Source organism: Trachymyrmex cornetzi, unplaced genomic scaffold (genome assembly GCF_001594075.2).
Source record: "Trachymyrmex cornetzi isolate Tcor2-1 unplaced genomic scaffold, Tcor1.1 scaffold25, whole genome shotgun sequence".
Lineage (NCBI taxonomy): Eukaryota > Metazoa > Arthropoda > Insecta > Hymenoptera > Formicidae > Trachymyrmex > Trachymyrmex cornetzi.
Genome location: NW_017297166.1, coordinates 2,389,055 through 2,411,425, shown reverse-complemented (window position 1 = coordinate 2,411,425; position 22,371 = coordinate 2,389,055). Strand labels below are relative to the sequence as shown.

At 36.2% G+C, this 22,371-nt stretch overlaps 1 protein-coding gene across 1 annotated transcript in view; it reads left to right on the top strand.

Annotated features, from left to right (window-relative positions):
* Positions 1–10,988: 10,988 nt before the first annotated feature.
* nAChRa7 (nicotinic acetylcholine receptor alpha7 subunit) overlaps positions 10,989–22,371 on the top strand; it is a 217,326-nt gene continuing 205,943 nt past the window's right edge. The window contains exon 1 of the mRNA XM_018508149.1: positions 10,989–11,037. Within this exon, the coding sequence (XP_018363651.1) occupies positions 10,989–11,037 (49 nt within the window). The remainder of the gene's footprint in view (positions 11,038–22,371) is intronic.

The window sequence follows — 22,371 nt, the reverse complement described above, 5'->3', positions numbered from 1 at the left end:
CTTATGTTAATAATCAATTATTTTTACAATAATAAATTATTTATCTTTATTTTTAAGAATAAATACATAAATAAATAAAATATTGTAGGCCGAGATTATTTTGTTGAAGACTAGGTAACTTTATGACACGTTTTTTTTTTCATTTATTTGAAGATCGTGAAAATACAATGAAACTATCAAATAAAAAGACAGTGATGATTATATATCTTATACTTACTGACTTACAAATTATTCGTGATTAATAATTAATAATTCATCTCAATGATTAGTTATAAATTTCACTTACAATAACCAACTGTTAAAAGTACAAAATTGATAACAATAACTCTCGAGAATGTCAAAAATAAAAAACAAATAGAGGGCTAATGAGAGTTTTTATTCGCGGTAATTCGTGCGATAAAAAAAATTTATTTCATATTACGATAAGTCAGACGTTTCGGCTTCACTTCGAGCCATCTTCGGTATATCTGAATCATAAAAAATAGAATAATTCCTAATGGCTAAAGAGAATGACCACTCATTCCATCCTCATTCGTGACACAAGGTTGGCGAGTTTAGTGGCAATTGAAGATGTGAATTCCGCATAGCCATGTACAATTAGATAAAAATTATAACATTCCGCAAATTGTCCATAATTTAAAATTTGAGAAACGTGATGTCTAACGTAAGCATGACACGCAAATTGACAATCAAAAAATTATTATTTGATTGTCAATTCGCGTGTCATGCTTACGTTAGACATCACGTTTCTCAAATTTTAAATTATGGACAATTTGCGGAATTTTTATCTAATTGTACATGGCTATGCGGAATTCAATTGCTACTAGACTCGCCAACCTTGCGTCACGAATTGATGAGGATGGAATGAGTGGTCACTCTCTCGTTTAGCCATTAGAAATTATTCTATTTTTTATGATTCAGACACTGAAGATGGCTCGAAGTGAAACCGAAACGTCTGACTTATCGTAATATGAAATAAATTTTTTTTATCCCACGAATTACCGTAATTAAAAACTCTCATTAGCCAACTGTTAAAGTTAGAAAAATAATTGGTTATTGACATCGTCTGAGGAATATAAAGGACATATTAATATAGTAACAGAATATTGTTATCAACAAACTTTTCGACAGGGATATTTATTCAGGTAACAAAATTGATAAGTTAGACATAATTATGAAGCGCGATCAAATTTCGCACGTTAACGAACATTGCGAGTTTTCCAAGTTTAATAAGTTACAAGATGATTCATTTTCGATACGACTGGCATGTGCAAAACGAGAGATATCAAAGATACGCGTTCCCACTCTATTACTTCGCTGATAAATGCTAATACCTATCGTATAATTAATGTTTCTGCTGATTCTCATAAATTTCATATAATTCTCTGACGCTATTGTTCCAACGATAAAGAATCGTTCCAAATATCGTTCACGATTAGTCTGCTCCCTCGCTAAAACGATCATGAAGCTCGACGTTAACTTTTATCTTCTTAAGATGAAAATTGCAACAGAATTTTTAGATAAAAAGAGTTAAGCGATGGTTTTAATCAATCTAAAATAAATTTTTGGAAGCTTATCGTTATTTATGTGAAAATTGTACGATTATTGTGTTAGATAATCGTTATTCTACATTATTTTGGTGTTGGTAGGTTTTTTATTTCCCGATTTCTCGACACAGGCACATTGAAGTTGCAGTTACACGCGAGATACATGTAACTGCATCTCATTGAAATGCTAAATAGCAACCTCGTAAATGCGCGCTAATTAAGCACGAATATTATTCCGTACGAACGTTGTTCGATGAATCTGATATTCACGCTGTGTTTTTCATTATTTCGCTTGACGGATTAATTACTGACAGCTCATTGAATGTTCGATAATGCAAAAAAATCTTATGGAATACTTTTTTGTACATTCGCTGTTGCAATACCGCATATAAGAATCAGTGATATATTAATTTATTAATACAAAGAATGATAATCAATGTTATCGCATAATAATTAATTACGTAATAATTAACCATTATTGAACGGTAAAGATAAAAGATGCGAAAATATAGTACATTAATAATGGTACTATAAATGGGGTTTTTGTAGATCATAAAAGCTTATAAACATGTGCACTATTAAAATTTCGCTTTATTTAGTATAATAGATTGCTTTAATTAAATACGATATCAGGATATCCGTCGACTAAATTTTGCGCGATAAATGCGGTGTACCAGAGATATACTTCTGGAATTTTACTGATAACTATATTAATTGTATAACAACATATAAGTATATGTAATTTTTGCTGAGATGTGTGTTGTGTACTTAATATAAATAAATTTATAAATTTTCATTGTTTCATTAATAACCGTCGATATGACTCGGTTATGCATGCGAAGACGCGTCGCATGGAGTTTGCCGCTGATAACACAGCCATCGAAGCCGTCACGAAACCTTTTAGACCAGACGTTATTAAATTATGCTGACTTGACCCACATTCAAGTAAGTGTCATTTCCTTTTTTACTCAATGTCTGTTCATAAAATGTTGAGCTCGACTTTTAAGTATAGCAGCTTGTCGCGACGTTTCATGTTAAACTTATGAAAAATAGAAGGGTAATCGAAGTAAGTCCCCGATCGACGGAACGAAGTAAAAATCGACAGTGACCCGGATTTCCTACGTTTTCGGGTGAAGGAAACGCAGATTGAAGGAGGCACGGGATTTCGGTACCGAATTCAATTTAACATTTATTAATATGCAAGCGCGAAACTTACTTGGCGCGAAACAACAAGCTTCCCGATTTCCGAGGGGTGGTCGTTTGACTTGAAAATAAGTCATTGTCAAGTCGACGTTTTCAGAAATTGGATCACCCATATCTGAATTCCATTTTCACGTAACGAACCCTCAATTTCCTCGCGCACGGAAGTACACGTTAATTATCGACAAGCTCGTGATATAACTCGCTTCAAGTCCCGCAAATTCTGCCCTGACGAAGACTCGCCCGCGTCACTGGGTAAGCGTCTTTCTCGAGGCGGAAGACGCCATTAATTGGAGGGCGAGTCGCGAAGGGTAATTCAGGAAATGGGACTTCCTTCCGGCGAGACGCCGGTTGCGCACTGGGCAAAGCACCGCGGATTGTTAAAACAAATCCTTTGTAGCGGGCGTGAGGTAATTCTATTAATTGGACTCGGAGAAAGGAAGAGAGTGCAGGTGCGCAAATATCGACACCCCTAGCGGCAAGGTGGACGAGAATCTATAGTTTCTCCGTTTGCGCGCGAACTCGTAGTCGACAAAGGAAGGTCGATTATTTATTTAGCATTCAAGCAACTCGTCGTCGGTGCGAAAACTTAAAGTCGCGGCAACAATTGAGAAGAAAATGGCTGCGTTCAGCGGAAAAAGCAACTTCGAAACTGTTGTAAAATTCTTGAATTCGATTGGTTTATACATTTAGAACTAGTGAGAAACTAAGGGAAAGACCAATCATGTTAAAGAAACAATATTATTCTTTAATATGATTGGTCTTTTCCTTAGGAAATTTTGAATATGATATTGAATATTATACATTTGCAACAGTTGCAAAACTGCTTTTTCTGTTGAACGCAGCTAATATAGCGTTCAAATAATAAGTTGTTGCGCACATTTATTTATATATCCAGAGGAAATCTCGTAAAGATATCGATCAGCTCGAGGCGTCGTTAAATTTTCTAATATAACGAAATAATAATTTATATTGGCAGAATGTTACGGAAGAAGATTTTTGTGAGAAAGCTTGATAAAGCTCGGTAAAGTTCAATGAAGTTCAGCTCAAAACCAGTGACATAAATTTGTATGATAACTTTCGTATTATAAAACATGAAGTTACTATGTCAGCAAGCAATTATTAAATAGTCTTGATTGATTAAACTTGCGATTTTCAAAACTTTGCAATCCCTTCAAATGATAAATGACTTTATCTTATCTCAGCTCTTTTTCTCCCTTTTCATCTTTTCCGTCATTCTTTCTCATATCTGTCTTAGATATAACTATCGATTTTATCGAAATTAGAATTGGAGGATATAATCTATTACTTTTATTTTTTATAATTAAGCAAAAGCTGATCTCTTTTCAAGTTGATTTTATCATAAATTTTCAATCGTAAAGTTAATTAGTACGATTGAATTCATCACAAAATTGAGATTCATCAGAAGATTTCTACGTGAAAAAGATGAATTACTTAAAGCTTAAAGACGGAGAACGTTTAATGTATTTTGCAATTATTTGCTATTTAATATTTTTGATATGGCATTTAGCTTAAGCAAGCAAATGAGAAACCTTCTATCCGCTTACTGCAAATCCTTTGAACGTGTACGCTTCGTAGTTCATAAAGTCGATTGTATGCAGTAATTTATCATCTGTCTGCAGGTAATTTAACGATGAGCACGCAAAATACGTCTTTATTCGCGCGAAAACATCAATGATAAAATATCTCATACAGACATGAATCTTTGAATTTACATAAAATGTGTCTTACAAATGAATGATTTGCAAATATTCGACACTTTATACCTATAAAAGATTTTTCATTTATGCAAATTCTACTAATAAACTCTAAAGAGATTTTTTGGTCAGACTTTCAATTTATAATCTCATTGAAAGAATGTAACCGCGTTTGGCGGTCAGAGATTTAAATTTACCTGCTCAGAAATAAAAATAAACTTCTCGTCGCATGTCGCACGAGGATGATTGTGAATAATTAATACGCACGCCAATTTCGTCGACCGTATCTATTAGCTGATTTGATTGAATGGTTTCTACACTGATGTACAGTCGCCAAGCTTGAAAGTATTCCGAATCCACTGGATAAAGCCATCATAAGCACAAATAAATCGGCGATGAGCCAACGCTGGTTCGCGAGAATGCAATCTTTTTTGTTCAAGAGATTCTCACTCTTGATATCGAATTTGAATTAATTAACGTCTCATCGCAATGTAGCTCTAACGTGTATTTCATATCTCAAGGGAGATGAAGTGGATAACAGCGAGTAATCGATAATATTGATATAATATTGCACCAATAATCGCCGATCGCTCAAGGCGGCCAAGAAATAACGTTGGAACGCTGGTTGACGACGTTCGTGTTATTACTGAACCGTATCAGGTAACGTATAACAACAAGGATGCACAATAGCCACTATGAGTTACGCCATTATCGAATATTGCAGAACTATCTCTGCATAATGCGGATATACAGGATATTTATAGTGTCGTTGAATATTTATTAGGTCTATCGTTAAGATGATAACGTTTGTCACGCGCTTCAACTTCGTCAAGCTTCCAAAGGTTGGAGAGCTTTCATGTTCCGAAGGCCTTCCAACCTTTATTAAATTCGCTGACTCATTGTCTACTAAAGTTGACTTACTCCATTTTTAGCAAGGAATACCAATAAATTTTAATTTCTGATTGGTTCATTGACTGGTCGTTCGATTTGAAAAGTTCAGAAACAAATTGAAGCACTCATTCATGAATTGTTCAACTGTTTAACTTTGTAATTTTTACCGGCAAGTGTATAACGATTTCTTACCAATATACTTTTAGTTAATATTATATTTTCGTAGATTTACAAAGGGTTTATTAAATTTTTGAAATATCGATCATAAATACCGAAATGTCGATAGGTACACTGAAAAAAAAAATTGGTTGCTGCAACAATTTAGATAGTAAAATATGGCATAGCATTTTTAATCAGCTGCAGCAGTTTTTGATTGTAGCAGCAAATTTTTAGTTGCGTTAGCCTATCGAAATCATATACTGGCATTGCGGATAGGCTAACGCAACTAAAAATTTGCTGCTACAACCAAAAACTGGTTGCTGCAGCCGATTAAAAATGCTATGCCATATTTTTCTATCTAAATTGTTGCAGCAACTAATTTTTTCTTTCAGTGTATAATTATGATTCTAAGATTCAGACTATAGAAAATACTCCATCTGATTTGGCACCAGCCGGAGATACGTATTATGAAAAGCGGAAAAGTTACGTAGCTTTTTTGTAGTTGATCGCAAACTCAGGCTTGCATTGGTTATTCCTCGCGATTGGACTGCGTCAAATAAGTTGGATTGAAAAATGTAAGGAACCGCTGAGGCGAAAACGCAACAGACAATCAGAAAGTACGAGTAAATGTCGAAGAATGTCGGAGTATCGTGGTGGAAACTACCAGAGAAACATTGGAACTTTGAGCCAGCAGAGTGTATAAACTTTCGACTATTACTAGCGGTGGCGTAGAAATCGCAAAGGCGGAACTCCCGATGTTAGTGATGCAAACGTAAAAATAGTGCGCCCATTGCATCTACGGGTTATCAGCGTTGAAGCATGCTAGAATCGGATTCCAACGTGAAATTTCTTTCTCACAGAATATTTCAGAATCTTGTCAGACGAAAACTCAGTCCAATGGCGCGTATTATTTAATATAAAATGTTTTACAATTCTAGCATCTTCACATTTTACATTTACAAAATAAATCGAACCAATCTTACTTTGAATTACATATAATCACGTAAGATTTATTTTATATTTTCATAATTTACTAAATATTTTTACAATATAATTAAGTAGAGAAAGATTGTTCTTTATTGTTCACCTAATTTTATGTTAGCTTCCATTTTTTCGCAATTTTAATTTTGATCCTTTGTGCTTCTATATTGTAGTCGAACTTGATATAATGCGTTAGCATAATTTTTCAAGCATTTAAATCTGTCCGCAATTATAATTGGCAAACTATATTTTTAAAATCTCCGTAAAAATTCTTTCAAGTAATAAGAATTTTTTGATTCAGTTAGACCAGCCGATTATACGGTAAAAAATATTGTGTATTTGTGTTGGAAACGATCTACTTACGTTCTTGTTAACCGTTTGTATTGAATTTTTTAAAATATTCGAGTGTTAATTTAATATGACGAGATTATGTTATTTAAGGATTTTGTGTGAAATTGATATTCAACGTTTCTTAGTATCAAAATGACACAATTTATGAGTAAGTGAATTAGTAGATAACATAAAAATGTATACAATATAATTAATAGATTAATGCCCAATTTCTTTACTTCCGGATAATTTGCGAATAACCTTATCCAGGAGATATCTCCATTGTATTCTGGGAGATATCTCTTGGATAAAGTTATCTAGAGATGAAGAAATTGAGCATAAGTATTATAGCTCGGTTGAGATAATCAATTAATGTCTATTCGAGCAAACACTGGGTGGCAATGTAAACATAATTTATTCAAATAAACATATCAAATACGCAACCGTTTCGACCCTGATTGATGGATTTTAAAATGTGAATTCTAAGGTGAATAAATAAAATACATATTAATTTAACATATTATAAATGCTAATTATACTGAAAAAAAATATACTTCCACAGTTTTGTGGTAATTTTTTTTACACAACATCTGTGTTGTCTAACATTTTCGTCTAATGTTAAATGAACACAAAAATTTGAGTAAACCGTTTGGAACATGTGAAATGTATTATGTTCGACACAAATTTTCTAATAGTACATGTAGATAAAATTAAGGATAAAATATTTAAACTTTGCTTAGTTGTAAGAAACAGCTTGGCGGCAAAGAATTATGTAATTTAAGGAAATTTGATGATCATTATCTTTTTAGAGACTATAATGGGTAATGAATCTCCCTAAAAATGTTTTCTAGCAAAAAATTGACAATGTATTTATCATTAGATTCGTCATTTAAAGTAAGAATAAATGTTTTATGGAAGAGTTTGTATACTTAAAAAGAAGTGCAAGACTGTGTCAATTGTAGTTTAATTCAGAAATCCGATCGTATATTAATACTGAGCGTCAGATTAGAATACCGTTGTTATACGATCGTCATTATCGTTCGACACGCGAGCATGCGAAGAAACACGCGACACGGAAGAGCGGAGCGTAATGTCGAGACGAGGAAAAGACTGCACAAAGGAGAATCGAGCTATTGGAGCGTTAACCTACGTCCAGACGATCCCTTTTTCTAATTAAAAGAAAAAGAGAGTCTCGCTCTGAGATATTTTGTTTGCTTCATAAAAATGACTAGCAAACGAAGATTGGAATGTTTCATAATGTCTAATTCAGGCTACGCGGTCAGAACTTTCAACGACTATAAAGTCTCCTACCTTCTTCTGTTTCGAAAATATGCGTGAAAATGGTTATTAAAAAAATTAAATTTATTTTGCAATTGTGTTCTTTCTGAATGCATATATCATATTTCTACGTTATATGTCATTCAAATCCGAAAAAAACCTTACTCTACAACAAACACTATGGATCTCCCAAACCTAATCAAAATTTCGTTTGTTGCGTATACGAAGAAAAGAAAAAAAGAGAAAGTTTTATTTTATAACTTAACAAGATATAAAACATTTTGACATTGCAAATTATAACTTATATATTATAGATATATCCCTAAATCTCAAAACAATCAAAATAGAAAAAAAGAGAGTCTATAAATATTAATCTGAACCCCGAAGTTATAGCCTATCAAAGATCTTTCAGACCCATAACGTGTGCTTTCTGAATTTTCGTAAAGTATGTGTTTTAAGGTTCATTATATTAAATTTTTTCTTTTCGATATCACTTTGATGCGCTCCGTTATACACAGACATACCGCATCGCGCAGCCGATTCGACAGTCATATATCACGTATTTCGGACTGTAGCACACAAACGCGTCGTCTTCCTGAGCGTGTCAAAATACACGATAAACGGCCGATTTAATTTCTTTTCCGTAAAAAATATCTAGTTGTAGCGCCCGTTTGTTCTAAATCCGTTTTGAGTACACAATCAGGCGTACTTGTCATCTTTGCACCAATATAAAAATATTGGTGGTTACGATTTTGAATAAATCTGTCCTAATTAGCTCTTATCGTTTTACTTTGACGTTGCTTCTGGCTTCATTTGATGAAGAAAAGGGGAACGTTCCGTAGGTCGCTCCGGACCGAAAAGACAGAACAGTATCCTCCCGCATACGGTCCTCTGTTGACTGAACTGAGTTAAGTCAACGCCGCCCACGGTCTGGCACGCGGCCTCCAGCGCGCGCCAAGACGAAGAGGGATGTACCGTGCGAGGGGATCAGAGATAGGGAGGACGTCATCGGGGGACGTGGACCGTACGAGGAACGGAGACAGAGGGTACACCGAGATGGAGTGCGAAGTGACGAGGCTGAAGGATGAGGTGCGACGACGACGGAACGAGCGGAACTGCGAGAGAGGCGCGACAGAGCGAGAGTGGCGGCGAAGGGTTCAAGTATAAGGATACCGAGGCATGCGCCGTCCTATCATATTGATCTCGCCATAGTAACGATTCTCTCTTCTCCGACGATGTTGGGATGCACTATAGCCGTGGGAGGAAGAGGGATGGAGAGAAAGCGAGGAGCTGAGCGGGAGGGCTCGGAGGAGAGGGCGAGAGAAAGAGAGAGAGGGAAGAGGGCAGGCAGGTCGTACCGCATGGTGTACCACGCTACCCCACGATGCGCGGATGTGGGCCGCCGAGGGTTGAACGCGAGGGAGAGCGTGGGATGAAGCGCCGATGGGATGAAGAGAAAGAGAGTTACTGGATAGTCGTAGGGGGAGAAGATATGTATATATGACGAGAACAAGAGTGAGCTGGTGAGAAAGAAAGAAGAAGAGGGATGGAGAGAGGAGAGAGAGAGAGAGAGAGAGAGAGAGAGAGAGAGAGAGAGAGAGAGAGAGAAGGAAAGTGAAGAGACGGAGAGGACTGCAAGAGACGGACAGCGTCGGTGATCGAGATAGAACGATGATACGGGAGGTGTAGAATGATGGAGAGGGGTGGGATCTAGACGCGCACGGCGACTAGCAGGTATACATGCTGGACCAGACGAAGAAGATGGATAAGAGAAAGATAGACAGAGAAAGAGCGAAAGAGAGAACGAAAGAACGCGGAGGTATCACGAGTGACCGAGAGAGAGAAGGTGGTGAACGGTGGCGGTAGGCTACCACAGAGCTAGCGCCAAAGCGGGTTGAAGCGGCGGTACCGCGCGGCGCTGCAGCTAAATGAGAATCAGTCCAGCGTTGGTCGCCGGCGAGGCCGCACCTGACAACCCCCTTGATGGGAGAGAGTGATACACGGTAGGCCCCGCGATCGAGATTTAGAAAGGTCTATTTGACGCGCGCTTATATTCGTTATAGCGGGAGGGAAAGATCAGGGATGTTCTCGCGGTGCTGCCGATTGCACGCGTTCCGAGACCCGCAGTACCAAGGGTGAACCACTTTCCCCTCCGTTATTCACCCTGACCCGATGCTGCGGCAGCAGCAGCCGAGCGAACGCGGGAAGCTCGACGTACGGGACGAACCGACGATCGGACTGCGGATGCGTTCCTGAGTCCATTTTCTACATACACAGCAAATATATATCAAGCCTCGTAACATCACTTGCGATCACTGGTGATCAAGGCTCGACTGATATATCCCCCTGATACCGTTCGTGACCGACGTTGTTGTCGGGGACTATTCGTGAGATCCGAGGGAGAGAGGGACCCGAGGTGGTAAACGGGATCAGCAGGCTAATCCAAATCGGAAGAGATGTCCGCGCTGCCCGACGATGTCGCGTCGTGGTGCAAACTGTCCAGGCCATAGTGCACGCAGGTTGTACCATCCGGTACGGGATAGCAGCGTACGACAATATCGGAACATTGCTGCGTGGAGGCGGTCACGTGCCCCCAACGGAGCTAGGACGATGCACCTGGCGAGCCCGGTGCAGGTGCGACCGGGCGAGCCCTGAGGATTCGCGATTGCTCCGTTCCCATCGCGCCGAGCGGCTCGCCGTCGAGGACAGCTGATCTTTCGGGTGGTTCAGGTCGAGGTTCGTCCTCGCTCGACGCGCCTGGCAGCCACGTGCGAGGACGAGCAGACGAGCGGCGGTGAGGCGGTGGCGGCGGGGAGGAGGTGGTGCTCGACCGGGTCATCGAGGAAGAAGGTGCCTCTGCGTTCTGGCACCTTTTCGAGCAAACATGAGACGCTCGTGGACGCTCGTCGCAGCGATAGCCCTGGCTGCATCGGGTGAGTGACTCCACTTTCAGGAGAGTGCCTCTGCCATTAGTCCGACAATGTCCATCCACACGAACCTTAATTGCGACGTGAACTCGTCCACCGTATGTCTCGCTTAACCGGCTCGGTTCTCTCCTTTTCTGCCAGGACGTTCCTTCGAGTTCTCCCTGTGTCCCACTCCTACTCGTCCCTTCCACAAGTGTCCGTCGACGTCACGCGTCACTCGTTGCTCCGAGCTTCCATTTTTCTTTCTTTCCGATACTGTGAACGCACGATAAAGCCATAGAATAGATCATTGTATATATTTTATAGGTATAGCATCGTTTAATTATTTTAGCTCCGTTTTCGACAGTAATTAGAACCGTTGCCGAATACCTGACCATTCTGAACAGTAGCCAGTCATTTTTTTGGGATCGATGTCATAGTGATTCGTTTCTATCACGCGATTTCTTATTGTACGATTCGTAGCAATTTGTATGATGACTCGTTGGACTTACGATCGAAAATGTATCAATTCGCATTGGTGAATTTTGATTTCTAATGCAGTCCAACAACTTAGCTCAAGAACTTGCTGCTCTCCAGAATTTTACGAATCTTGAATCTTCATGGTCTTGGTATTCATGATCTGTGTCCATGCGAAATCATGGAAAATCGGTCTGTTCATCAAACATATACGTGAAATTCCTCAAGTTTGAAGTCTTCAATTTCGCATGAGTGGTTGTAATTAATCATCTGTTCGTGCAAGTTGTGAAATTCGCGCGAGGCTTCTATTCGTAAACAGATAAATTTCTTGAAGTTTTGTGCAAAGAGATTGTCATCAGCAAATTTTGTTTATACAAATATGCTTGTCACAATCCTGTTCCTTTCGTTCGAATCAGATCTCGAAATTCTTTAATATTATTTGCCAAATCACTAGAGGACGATATTCTTGAGCCAAGAAAAGCTCTTCAATTTTGCTGTTTATATACCTACGAGAAAACTTCTATTTCGCGATGATCCCTGTTATTTGTTCGCCGAAGCTTAGATTCGAATTCCGTTTTCCGAATATCGCGCCGGACGGTTAAATATCAAGGTTACCGTCCGGATTACGAGGGAGGGCGAGTTTCGCTTTCCGGCGTGGATGTTCATCGCGATCCTTCATCTCTTCGACGTCGCTCTCTCACTTCCGGGATCGGCGCGAGCGCCTGGTCGAGTTTTGAGCTTTGAATGGAGTAGGCAGATGTAGAGCACCCGCAATCCCGGGAGGAGAAACAGGAGAGGAGGCAGGAGTGACAAAGGGGGATGGGGAGAGAGGGTGGACGCGGCGTTTCAATATTGACGTCAACCCGCGACGCTTCCAGAGCGACGCGATGTCTCGCGCCTCGTTAGCGGCACGTTGATACCACCAGCTGAAAGTCAAAACGCGAGCGCGTGCTCGCTAATCGTCTTTGCATAAATATTTGCGCGTTACAATCATGTTTTTATTCTATTGAACCGCGCGCGCGTGAGTACGTCGTCTTGACGTTCCTTCGCGTTGCCTTTGCCTCTACCTTCTTTAGAAATGAAAGAATAACAAGCGTCGTTATCTCTGGTTCAATCTCGGAAATGAAATGTATAGCCTCTAAAAATTAAGCAAACAAACGTAGACTATTGCGACACATTATTGTACAGAAGGTATTGTGATATACCTTCAAAATTATAATTGAAGATTCGTATTCTTTTTATATCTTCTGGTCTAATAATCTTCTAAATAATCTTCTAAAAAGGTTGCATTGTCTAAAGGTAGAGAGAGAGGAAAATGTTGCAAAAATTCTCTTTCAGAAATATTTATTAATAACGAGATTCTTTCTTCAGGTGTGTTAATAACGAGATACATATTTTGAACTGATGATTTTTTTCTTCAAAAATATTATTGTGAAAATTAAACGTTCAGTTCAACAACTGATATATCATTTAAAAATAATTTTTGAATCTCTTTCGAGTTTTAAATTTATTATATGATCGCTCGTGTCGTTGGAAGCAGTTGTAATAAATTTGAACGGAATGTAAATTGCCGGCTCCCTCTCGTCTCGCTTTGCGAAACGTTAATTAATTACAACGTGTCAGTTAAAAATAATAATCGTTCGAAATTCTCGTTCCGCTCTCAATCGCGCTGTAACGCCGTGAATATTTTTAAGTTCGAAAACAACATGAAAATTCCATTATGAACAAGTATGTTGACCGAGATCGAATAGAAACATTCCCCGCTGCAGTCGCAGCGCGTCAAAAGCTGTCTCAGCCTGCACTAGCAAATTGTGCATGTTAGCCCCGTGTAAAATGTAAATTAGGAAGTTACCCACCTCGTCCACGCGTGTCCGGAGGTCGTTCTGTCATGACGTATCGTGTTGATTAATTAGCATCCCACCGCCGGCTGGCAACGCAGTTGGCCGAGCTGGTGCATCCGGCGCCGTTGCAGACGTCGTCGGTCGGAATGGAAAATGGTGGTAAAAATCGTAGTCATCCCACGCCGCAAGAAAGCACGGGAAGTGTTCTTTTCTCAAAGTGATTAATGTGTGCTTTCATCTGGTCTAGACGATCGATTGCTACTCCAAAAAAGATCTTTGGATATTAAGCGAGACACATTTGTACGAAAAATTCTTTTTGGTTTAATAGAAATTTTTTTCGAATTATTTAAAATGTCCATTTTTTATTTTATTATCTTTACTAGCTCATTTGATATTTATCGATCCTTGCGATTTTAATTTTTGTAAACTTGAGCGATTTATGAGATAAATTTCAAGAAATACTTTAATACGATGTGTGCGTTAATCAATTAGAGTTCCATGATGCGAACTATTCGTTCATCTTCGTCGTTTTAGGAGACAACTAATTGCGTTAATGCTGAGCCATTTGCCTTGAATATTTTAAATATTTCTACAGGATATTGTTGTTTTCAAAGAATAGATTTTGTATTGTTTTATATGAGATATAAAAAGTGTTTTTGTCGTTTTTTCCTATCATTGTTGACCCCACGAGAGCATGTTTGTCGAAAGCTTATTTTTTGAAAAAAATATGTAGGTATCTTAAAAAGTAAAAAAGATGCTCGACTTCAAGAAACTGTATATTGCATTTATTCGAATATTAATTTCTACAAAAATGGATAAAAGCTTTCGGATTTATAATTATTTAATAATAAACAATATGGTTGTAAAAGTGCTAAATTAAAAGTTTTAGAATTCGATTAAAAATTCTTTTATTTATTGTACACATTTTCGATTTATTTTCTAAACTCTAAGAAATATCAATTTTTACAATTTGAGATATTTAATTATTTCTGGGAATAAAACTGTCAAACGCAGATTTAGCAAATACGTAAATAACGGGAAGAAATACATAGCGATATGGACTGGAAATTAAATTTAAACCTCCTTATAAATTATGTTACAAATGTATTTTATCATTATTTTCATTTAAACTCTTTTTGTACACTGCCGTTCATAAATTTGAAACACTTGAAATTTTTTTGCAATTTACAAAAACTTAAGTACAGTGAATAGAAAAGTTTTTAAAAAAGGAGAATAGAGCTTTAAATTAGAGTTTGAATTTCGTTTCTATGATATTTTATTCCTAAATTTATATATATATATATATATAAAATTGAAGATTAATATTTTTTTCAACATTCTTGTTAATTTATTGAAGCGCTCTACCTGAATAAAACATTATCGAAATTTAGTAAAAAGATTATGGAAGCAATTTTTTCAAAGAGCATTTTAAAATTTAGAAAGTCTACTTTAAAATGGTACTTTAAATTTTGTCCGATGATGTTTCATCCAAATAGAACGCTTAAAAAAATAACAAACATATTAAAAAAAATATCAATCTTTAATTTTATATATAATTCAGGAGCAAAAGATCATAGACAAAATTCAAATGCTAGTTTGAAGCTCTATTTTTCTTCCTTAAAATTTTCCAAAACTTTATTCCGATTTCTATTCAAAGAGATATTTAAATTTTTGTAAAATGTGAAAAAATTGCAAGCGTTCCCGAATTTATGAATAGTAGTGTATAAATTAGAAAATTCTATGATACATTGTGTCAATTAATTAGAAACATACGTTAGCGAGTGTTCGTTTATCTTCGTTCATTCGGCGAACAATTACGCCTACTGAAGCTTCTGAGAATTGCTGACCTATCCACCTACGCGACACCAGATCGTGCGTTCGTAGTAATTGTAGTAATATAGCAAATGGAAGAAGAATAATGACGAAGCGTAAGATGTTGAAACTTCTTTTGAAGTATTCATATAAATTTTTTATAAGAACATTTTCTATAATTATTTCGTCGTATCAAACATTATCTTCTATCGCTTAAAGTAGAATTTTCAAAATGTAATTTCCCGACGGAATTACTAATGCTCTAAGTATTAATTTCATATGAAATGTTTGTGACGCAATTTTTTTTGAGCTAAACGTTTCTGTAATTAATTCAAAATGATTATATTTACGTAGAATGTTGTAGATGCGATAACTTTTAGACGGTAAAAACTAACATTAATTACATACGCAATTCGATACACTCGTGGAAAAGCAGCATTCCCTTAAGAAAAAGACCTGATTAGTGTTCCAATAAACTGTTTAACTATACAGTAATTGATAATATTTTATCAGTTACTGATGCAATATCATGAGTTATTGATAGAGCTAATTAATTTATTGAAAAACACTAATCAGTTCTTTTTTTCTTAGAGTTATCTTTTATGTTGCTGTTCTATTTATGTTACATGCAAAATATTCGAAAATGAATTTATGATTAGAAATTTTGAATGTAGTTATTCTTGAATATTTCTGTACCTTCTATTAAAAGGAAATGCGATTGACTAGAACTACTAGTGTGCACATTTGACTTTGACAATAACATTTTCACCTTGTAATAGTGTGAATTATTACACCGATCACGTGTTTCGTGTGAAAAGATTGTCGGATATAGAAAGAATAATCCCGAAAGTACGGCTATGTTATTTTTAAACTTCCAGTAATTCCGAAATTTTTGTGTAATCCGTTCTAAGAAGCTCTGTGAGAAACCATGCTGTTGCTTGAAAATTTTAAACATTCTGGAAAGTCTGTTCGAGGAAAATCCCTCCGCAGGGATTTTCTTCGAATGGACTTTCACTTCGCTTGACGAATCTCAGCGTTCCTCGAAAAAGTGCATTTTCAAAAATTGCTAATAAAAAAAAAAAATTTAATATATTTAAAATGTCCGTCAAAAAAACGTCCTGTATATCGTTGAAAAAACATTTCGTTTTTCATTTTATGCTATTTAAAAATAATGAAATTTTTTCAATATTTTATTTTTTTAATAAAAAGCATGTAATTTTAAAGTATTACGACAAAATCAATTATCATATGTGTCATACTGAATCTGTCCAAGTTAGTTTAATAATCATCGGTGGACATACGTTCGCGTCGCAAACCCCCTTACCTTTTCTCTGTATTTTCACTACTCTACCTATCTCTGTACCCTTCGATCTCATCCTTACAAGTAATCCTGTATACAAGTTTTACAATATAAACTATTTAAAACACATTCGTTATTAAAAAAACAAATGTATTTATATTATATTTTATTATAATATAAATATAAATTATAAAATGTGCACGTAGAATATTGTTTAGACTATCTTAATTAATTTTACTGTATTCTAGGTTTGTAATATTAAATTGTAATATTAAGAACAAATCACAATTATACTTAAAATTTCAAAAAGTGAATTTTATAATACAGAATAAAGTTTAATTAACAAATGTCTGATAAAGATGCATTTATATTCATTTATAAGATATCTATAAAACAAATTTCTATATCAGATAATATAAAAACAGGAGTTAGGGGTAGCTAAAATATTTTTCTAAATATATAACTGAAAACATTTTATTAGAAAGTTATATATTAATAATAAGTCTCGAAATTGCTTCACAAGGTATTATTAGGAGCTTTCTTTTGCTTGAATATTACATTTTTATTCATTGAATTAACGTTTACCGAATTCTTAAGCATTTTTGAAATATTATAAATATTATTGCATAATTTTAAATACAATCTCAAAGTGCATTTAATAAAGCACATATTTCACAGACATTTATTGAAAATTTTCCTGTTTACTCTTAACTCCCTCAATGCACTGTAAAGAAACTGCATATTTGAAATACATAAACATAACGAGGTACATATACTTTTAACATCGTTCTTGAGATAAATTCGTCAGAGATCCTTTCCATACTATTATGGTCGTAAAGGACCCATGCGAATCGGGCGCATCGCGACGTTCGATCGGATACTCACGTGTCGTTCGCCGCATCGTCTCGCGTCACAATAGCCTCCAGACGAATCTAGGGATGCTCAAAATAACCAAAACATCTATATCTTTAATCTAGACATTGAGTACAAAAAGTATCGATACTACTCCGTATCTTTTACTTCTATTTTCAAATATATTTGATCTCATTACATTGATAGCACTGTTGCTACTTGATATTCTGTTTCCAATGACATCGGATAAGAATCAATACTGTTAGAGATTTGTTCCATGAGTTTCGAAGGATATTAGATACTTTATCGGATATCTACGTTTCCAGAAAATATCAAATCTCAAGTATTGTTCTAATACTACGTTTGCTTCGATACTGATACCTTTCAAGTACCGCTGTCTAGATAGCATAGCCCCTAGGGATTATGTAGGATATCTCAGATCCAGTAAGACATCTTGTTGTTTGATCTAATCCAGAGTTAATTCTTCTTTCGCAAAATGTTGAAGGAATCATCATTTGTCTGACATTTTCAACTTTGCTGAAAAAAAAAAGAAACTAATAAAACAGTTTCCCAATATTTCTATTCGGTAAGAGCCACTTCTGAATTAGTAAAGAAATGTATGAAAGGTGCTTGTTAATCTGAGAGGTTCCACATTAAAGTACAGACATTCAAATGTTGTGTTTAAGAATAGAAAATTTGGCATCGTGAACTAAGAGGGTATCGATAATAACGTGATACTACCCAACAACGTGAAGCATCCCTAGACGTCCTATGCCGTGTGCGACCTGCAGGGTGCACGTCGATGCGTGGGTGTGCGGACGTGGGTGCAGCGTCGGAGAGTATCGAACGCGCAGTTGGCCGAGGAGAGGACACTGCACGCTCGCACGTGCGCGCACGCACGGCCGCACGCACTCGTCAACCCGTGCACACATACGCGCGCGTCACGGAGGCGTCCGCCAGCAAAATCGGCCATCTCCCAAAACCCGCAATTATTGACAGGGAAGCGAAATCATACGTGTACGTACGTGCGCGATAATGGCTGCGATATCGATATCGATGCCAAGGATTTCGCGGAATCTCGATTCGCTGCTCATACTCGGGTAACATGCGCTCTTACGAGGTATTTCGCGGATTAAGAAGATAATTATCCTGATGTGATTGTATTCTCCTGGGATCTCAAATCTAATTTGTACGACCAGGAATTGTGTAAAATCCAAGACAACGGTTATCTTCTCTCTCGCGCGCTTAAACGAACCGTCTACAACGGGAGTAATGTGGAGTAATCAGTTGTAAGCCGTAAGAAATCGACCAATCACAATCGAATGTGAGGAGAATAATCGAGTATGATCGGTCAATTTCTTACATCTCACGGCTTACTACACAATATTACTCTCTCAGTGTAGAAGGTCCACAAAGCCTATTCTACAATTGCGTAATCGCAGTTGCATATATAATAGTTGGAATTGTAAGAATCGATCAATCGCGATCGAACACGAAGAGAATATTTGACTGTGGTTGGTCAATTCTTACATCTTTGTTCACTACAACTACCCTTACGGAATTGTAGGCTCAATATGACCCGAACCCAAAGATTTCGGGTCTTTACTTGAAAATTGAAATACGAATAACACTTCGAGTCTGCTTTGTAACAATATACAGCCTTGGTCAAAAGTGTTAGGAATCTTTATTTAATGTTTTAGTTATAAAATGAATTTGTGATATTTGCTGTGAACTATCCTTTGTTTCAAAAAACCTGTAATCCTTGCGTATAATGCCAGTAACAATAGGAAAACCCATAAGTAAAAGAATTCCTGATAAATAAAAAAAAATATACTGTCTAATATTTTTAGCTAAGGTTGTATGTAATGTTATGAATTATAGTAATAACGGTGATAACAATAAATCACTTATGTTATTTACATTAGTTGCTCGGTGAATACTAATGATAATGATTCGGCCGAATGAATATACATATTAATACGCCTCTACTATACAATTTGGATAAATACGACCAACGATTCTAAACATAACACGCATATACGTGTTAATTAAAATTATACACAGTGCGATTATTAGCTGAAACGTGATCCTTGCAAATTGCAGTACATTTTTTCAAATTAAATTGGTCCCTTAATAATTGAATCTATTTATTACATTGGGACCGCATACAAATGTTTTATGCGTATTACGATTACCAGCTGAAAATATATTCGAATTATGTAGATTGATGGTTAAAATAATAAATAAACGTTTTTTACTGTCTTTTTTTTGGATATTCGGACTAGAAGAAAGAATGGAGTCAGTCTCCAACAAAGTCACTCGCTTAAACATTAGATGCCTTCTTTTATCCCGTCGTAAAAAGTCGCGCGACGAGTTCGGGCGAGAATCCATGGCAACGAGTAAAAAATTTGCCGAGAAAAGTTTTGCGATGGAGATGGCCGATTCCTAAACAGAGCGGACAACTCCTTTCTCTCCCACCCCTCTGTCTCTTCCACTTTTCCGCTTCGTGGTACCTTTGAATGTCTCTACCTCTGTACTTTTCTTTTCCTTTACCTCAATCTCTTTCTCTTTCTCTCTGTGTCTGTCTCTGTCTTTCTCTCTCGACGAAATGCATGAGCGGACGCGCGATCGTATACGTCAATAACGAAAACTGTGCCAAACGTTGCGAGTAGCCTCGATGAAATCAGCCCCTACTAGCTAAAGCTACCTCAAACCTTTTTACGAGGGTACCGGTAGCAGCTTGCGACAGAAACGCGTGTGTCTGCTGTCGTCAATAATGCACACGCCCGTTCCTTTTCTCTGTCTCTATCTCTCTCTGTCTCTCGAGTCTGATGCCTGCCAACGAGAAAAAGGGCACAATTCGATTCAGGATCGGACCGAGTGTGGTAATAACTTGGCTCTTCATAAAGCCTGGATGAACTAATAAATACTGATAGCAATCAAAGGTATTAAGATGAAAGATTGGAATTAAACTGTCCAAAGACCTTTGAATGAATCAATAAAAAAGTTAAAGGTCTAAGGGTGAAAGAACTTTTTGTAACAAATAATCAAAAATTATATGTTAAATTTAAGGTAATTCACTTGAATGATTTAAAAATGATGACAACCAAAAACCAAGCCAAAGACGTCGAGCATATGCGTTTTAATATATTATATTATTGTGATGAAATACGCTTGTATTTTGTCGCTTTATGAATCATTTGATAAACACTGAATGATTTTAAATATTTGATATATGCCCGTATCTACTACTTCTCGAGTTTAATGCAACTTGTACAACTTGCAATGATATACAAAGATATACAGAGAGACCTCATAAAATGAAGTAAAATTGCAAGGGACATGAAAATTGTGAAACGGCAAGGGAGAAATTTTTGAAACGGATTTTAAATGAATTTTTAAAGAAAATAATATATTTGTCTTACGATGCTTAATTCTCACAACCTGACATACTTCTTAATCTCTTGGTTTACATCAAAACTTAGCGGTAAAAATTCAGGGGTACATATAAATCGAGTGACACTTCCAACCTCGTTTTTAATATTCAATAAAAAGGAACTTAAGTTAATTTTCTAAACAAGCCATAAAAAAATTGTTAATCTCTGCATTAATAATTATTTTTTATAAAAATATCGTGTATATTGCTTTATCATCGTTATTAGATTTATCTATCACTCAACGATATCTTTATTTGAAGTATAGATATTTAAATTTTTACTTTGTCTGTTTTTGCGCAAAATAGAAGATACTTAAACTTCTTTCTTTTGTCTTAACAATATATTTTCTAGTAATAATCAATTCGTGGTAAGTAACGCCAAGAAAGCTGACTTGCCTTAACTGCGAATCTCGTTTGCTATGCAACGGAACCCTACAGACCGTCATTACCATATTACACGGGTGCATCCCGTGCATGTTCTGTACCACGCGACCATTTCTCAACGGAAGAGGAAACGAGCTCGGTCGATATAGCCTTCGCCATCTTCGCGCCTCAGTATCGTTAAACTCTCGGACAATGCTTTGTTGGTACACACGTCTTTGATTCATCTTTTTTCCTAACTTTTTGTGCTGAATTTTTTATATTACTAAACTGAGCATTATTCATACAAAATCTTTTAATAAATATTTACGTTAGGAAAGCCATCTTTTATCTTTAAATGATCCATATGATCTATTTTCATAATGCTGATACTACATTTATTACTGCAGTTGAAACAGTTTAAATAGAGTTATATTATGACTATTTTAATTGTTTATTATTTGTTGTAATAATTTAAGAGAGAGGTTGTCTGTTCCCATTTATCACGATAAAGATAAAATAATTGAGATTAAAACTGTATTATAGTTCGTATTATGTTGTTTGTTTTATGTTGTATTTTAAAAAATAAAGATTCAAATTGATATGATTCCTTTTCTCTCTTCTTTTGCTCGTCCCTTATCGTTTTCTGTCTTTTCAGGTTAGTATTGTCACTGAGAATGTCTCCCGGCATTTATCGGCTTCGGATTAACAATGTTCTAAACTATTTCAGTCGATGTAAAGCAGCGACTTGCTATTGTGTCTTACCGCACAGTGCGATCTCGCTTCTCGTTTACCAGTAGAATCGTTAGAACTTTGCCGCCAATGACGACAATACTCTTGTCGTCGTCGTTGTCTCGTCTCGCAGATGCGATACGGCATTATCAATAAGAATTTAGAAAAATCCAGAATTCTTTCAAATAAAACCCTCGAAAGATGTGTAACATTATACCGGTAAATTATCTATTACAAAAATAATAGTGTTAAAAAATGTCAATAAACAAAATTGAAAAATAAATTCAATAATTAAATTAGCATTAGGATTGATATGTAAAATCTAATTAGGAAGTATTCTTACTAATCCCGTTTAATCTGTTAATTTAATTTCAAGAATCCTTATTTAGGGTAAACTCGGGTATGATGGCCATAGTTTTTTAAAATGCAAAAAACATACATTTATTCTTGTTACTTTTTAATAATATTTGGGATATTACTTTCACTGAAGCTTAAAGTAACAAATACTATCGAAATTAAAGAGAAAATACTTAACAGAACTTTAATTTTAT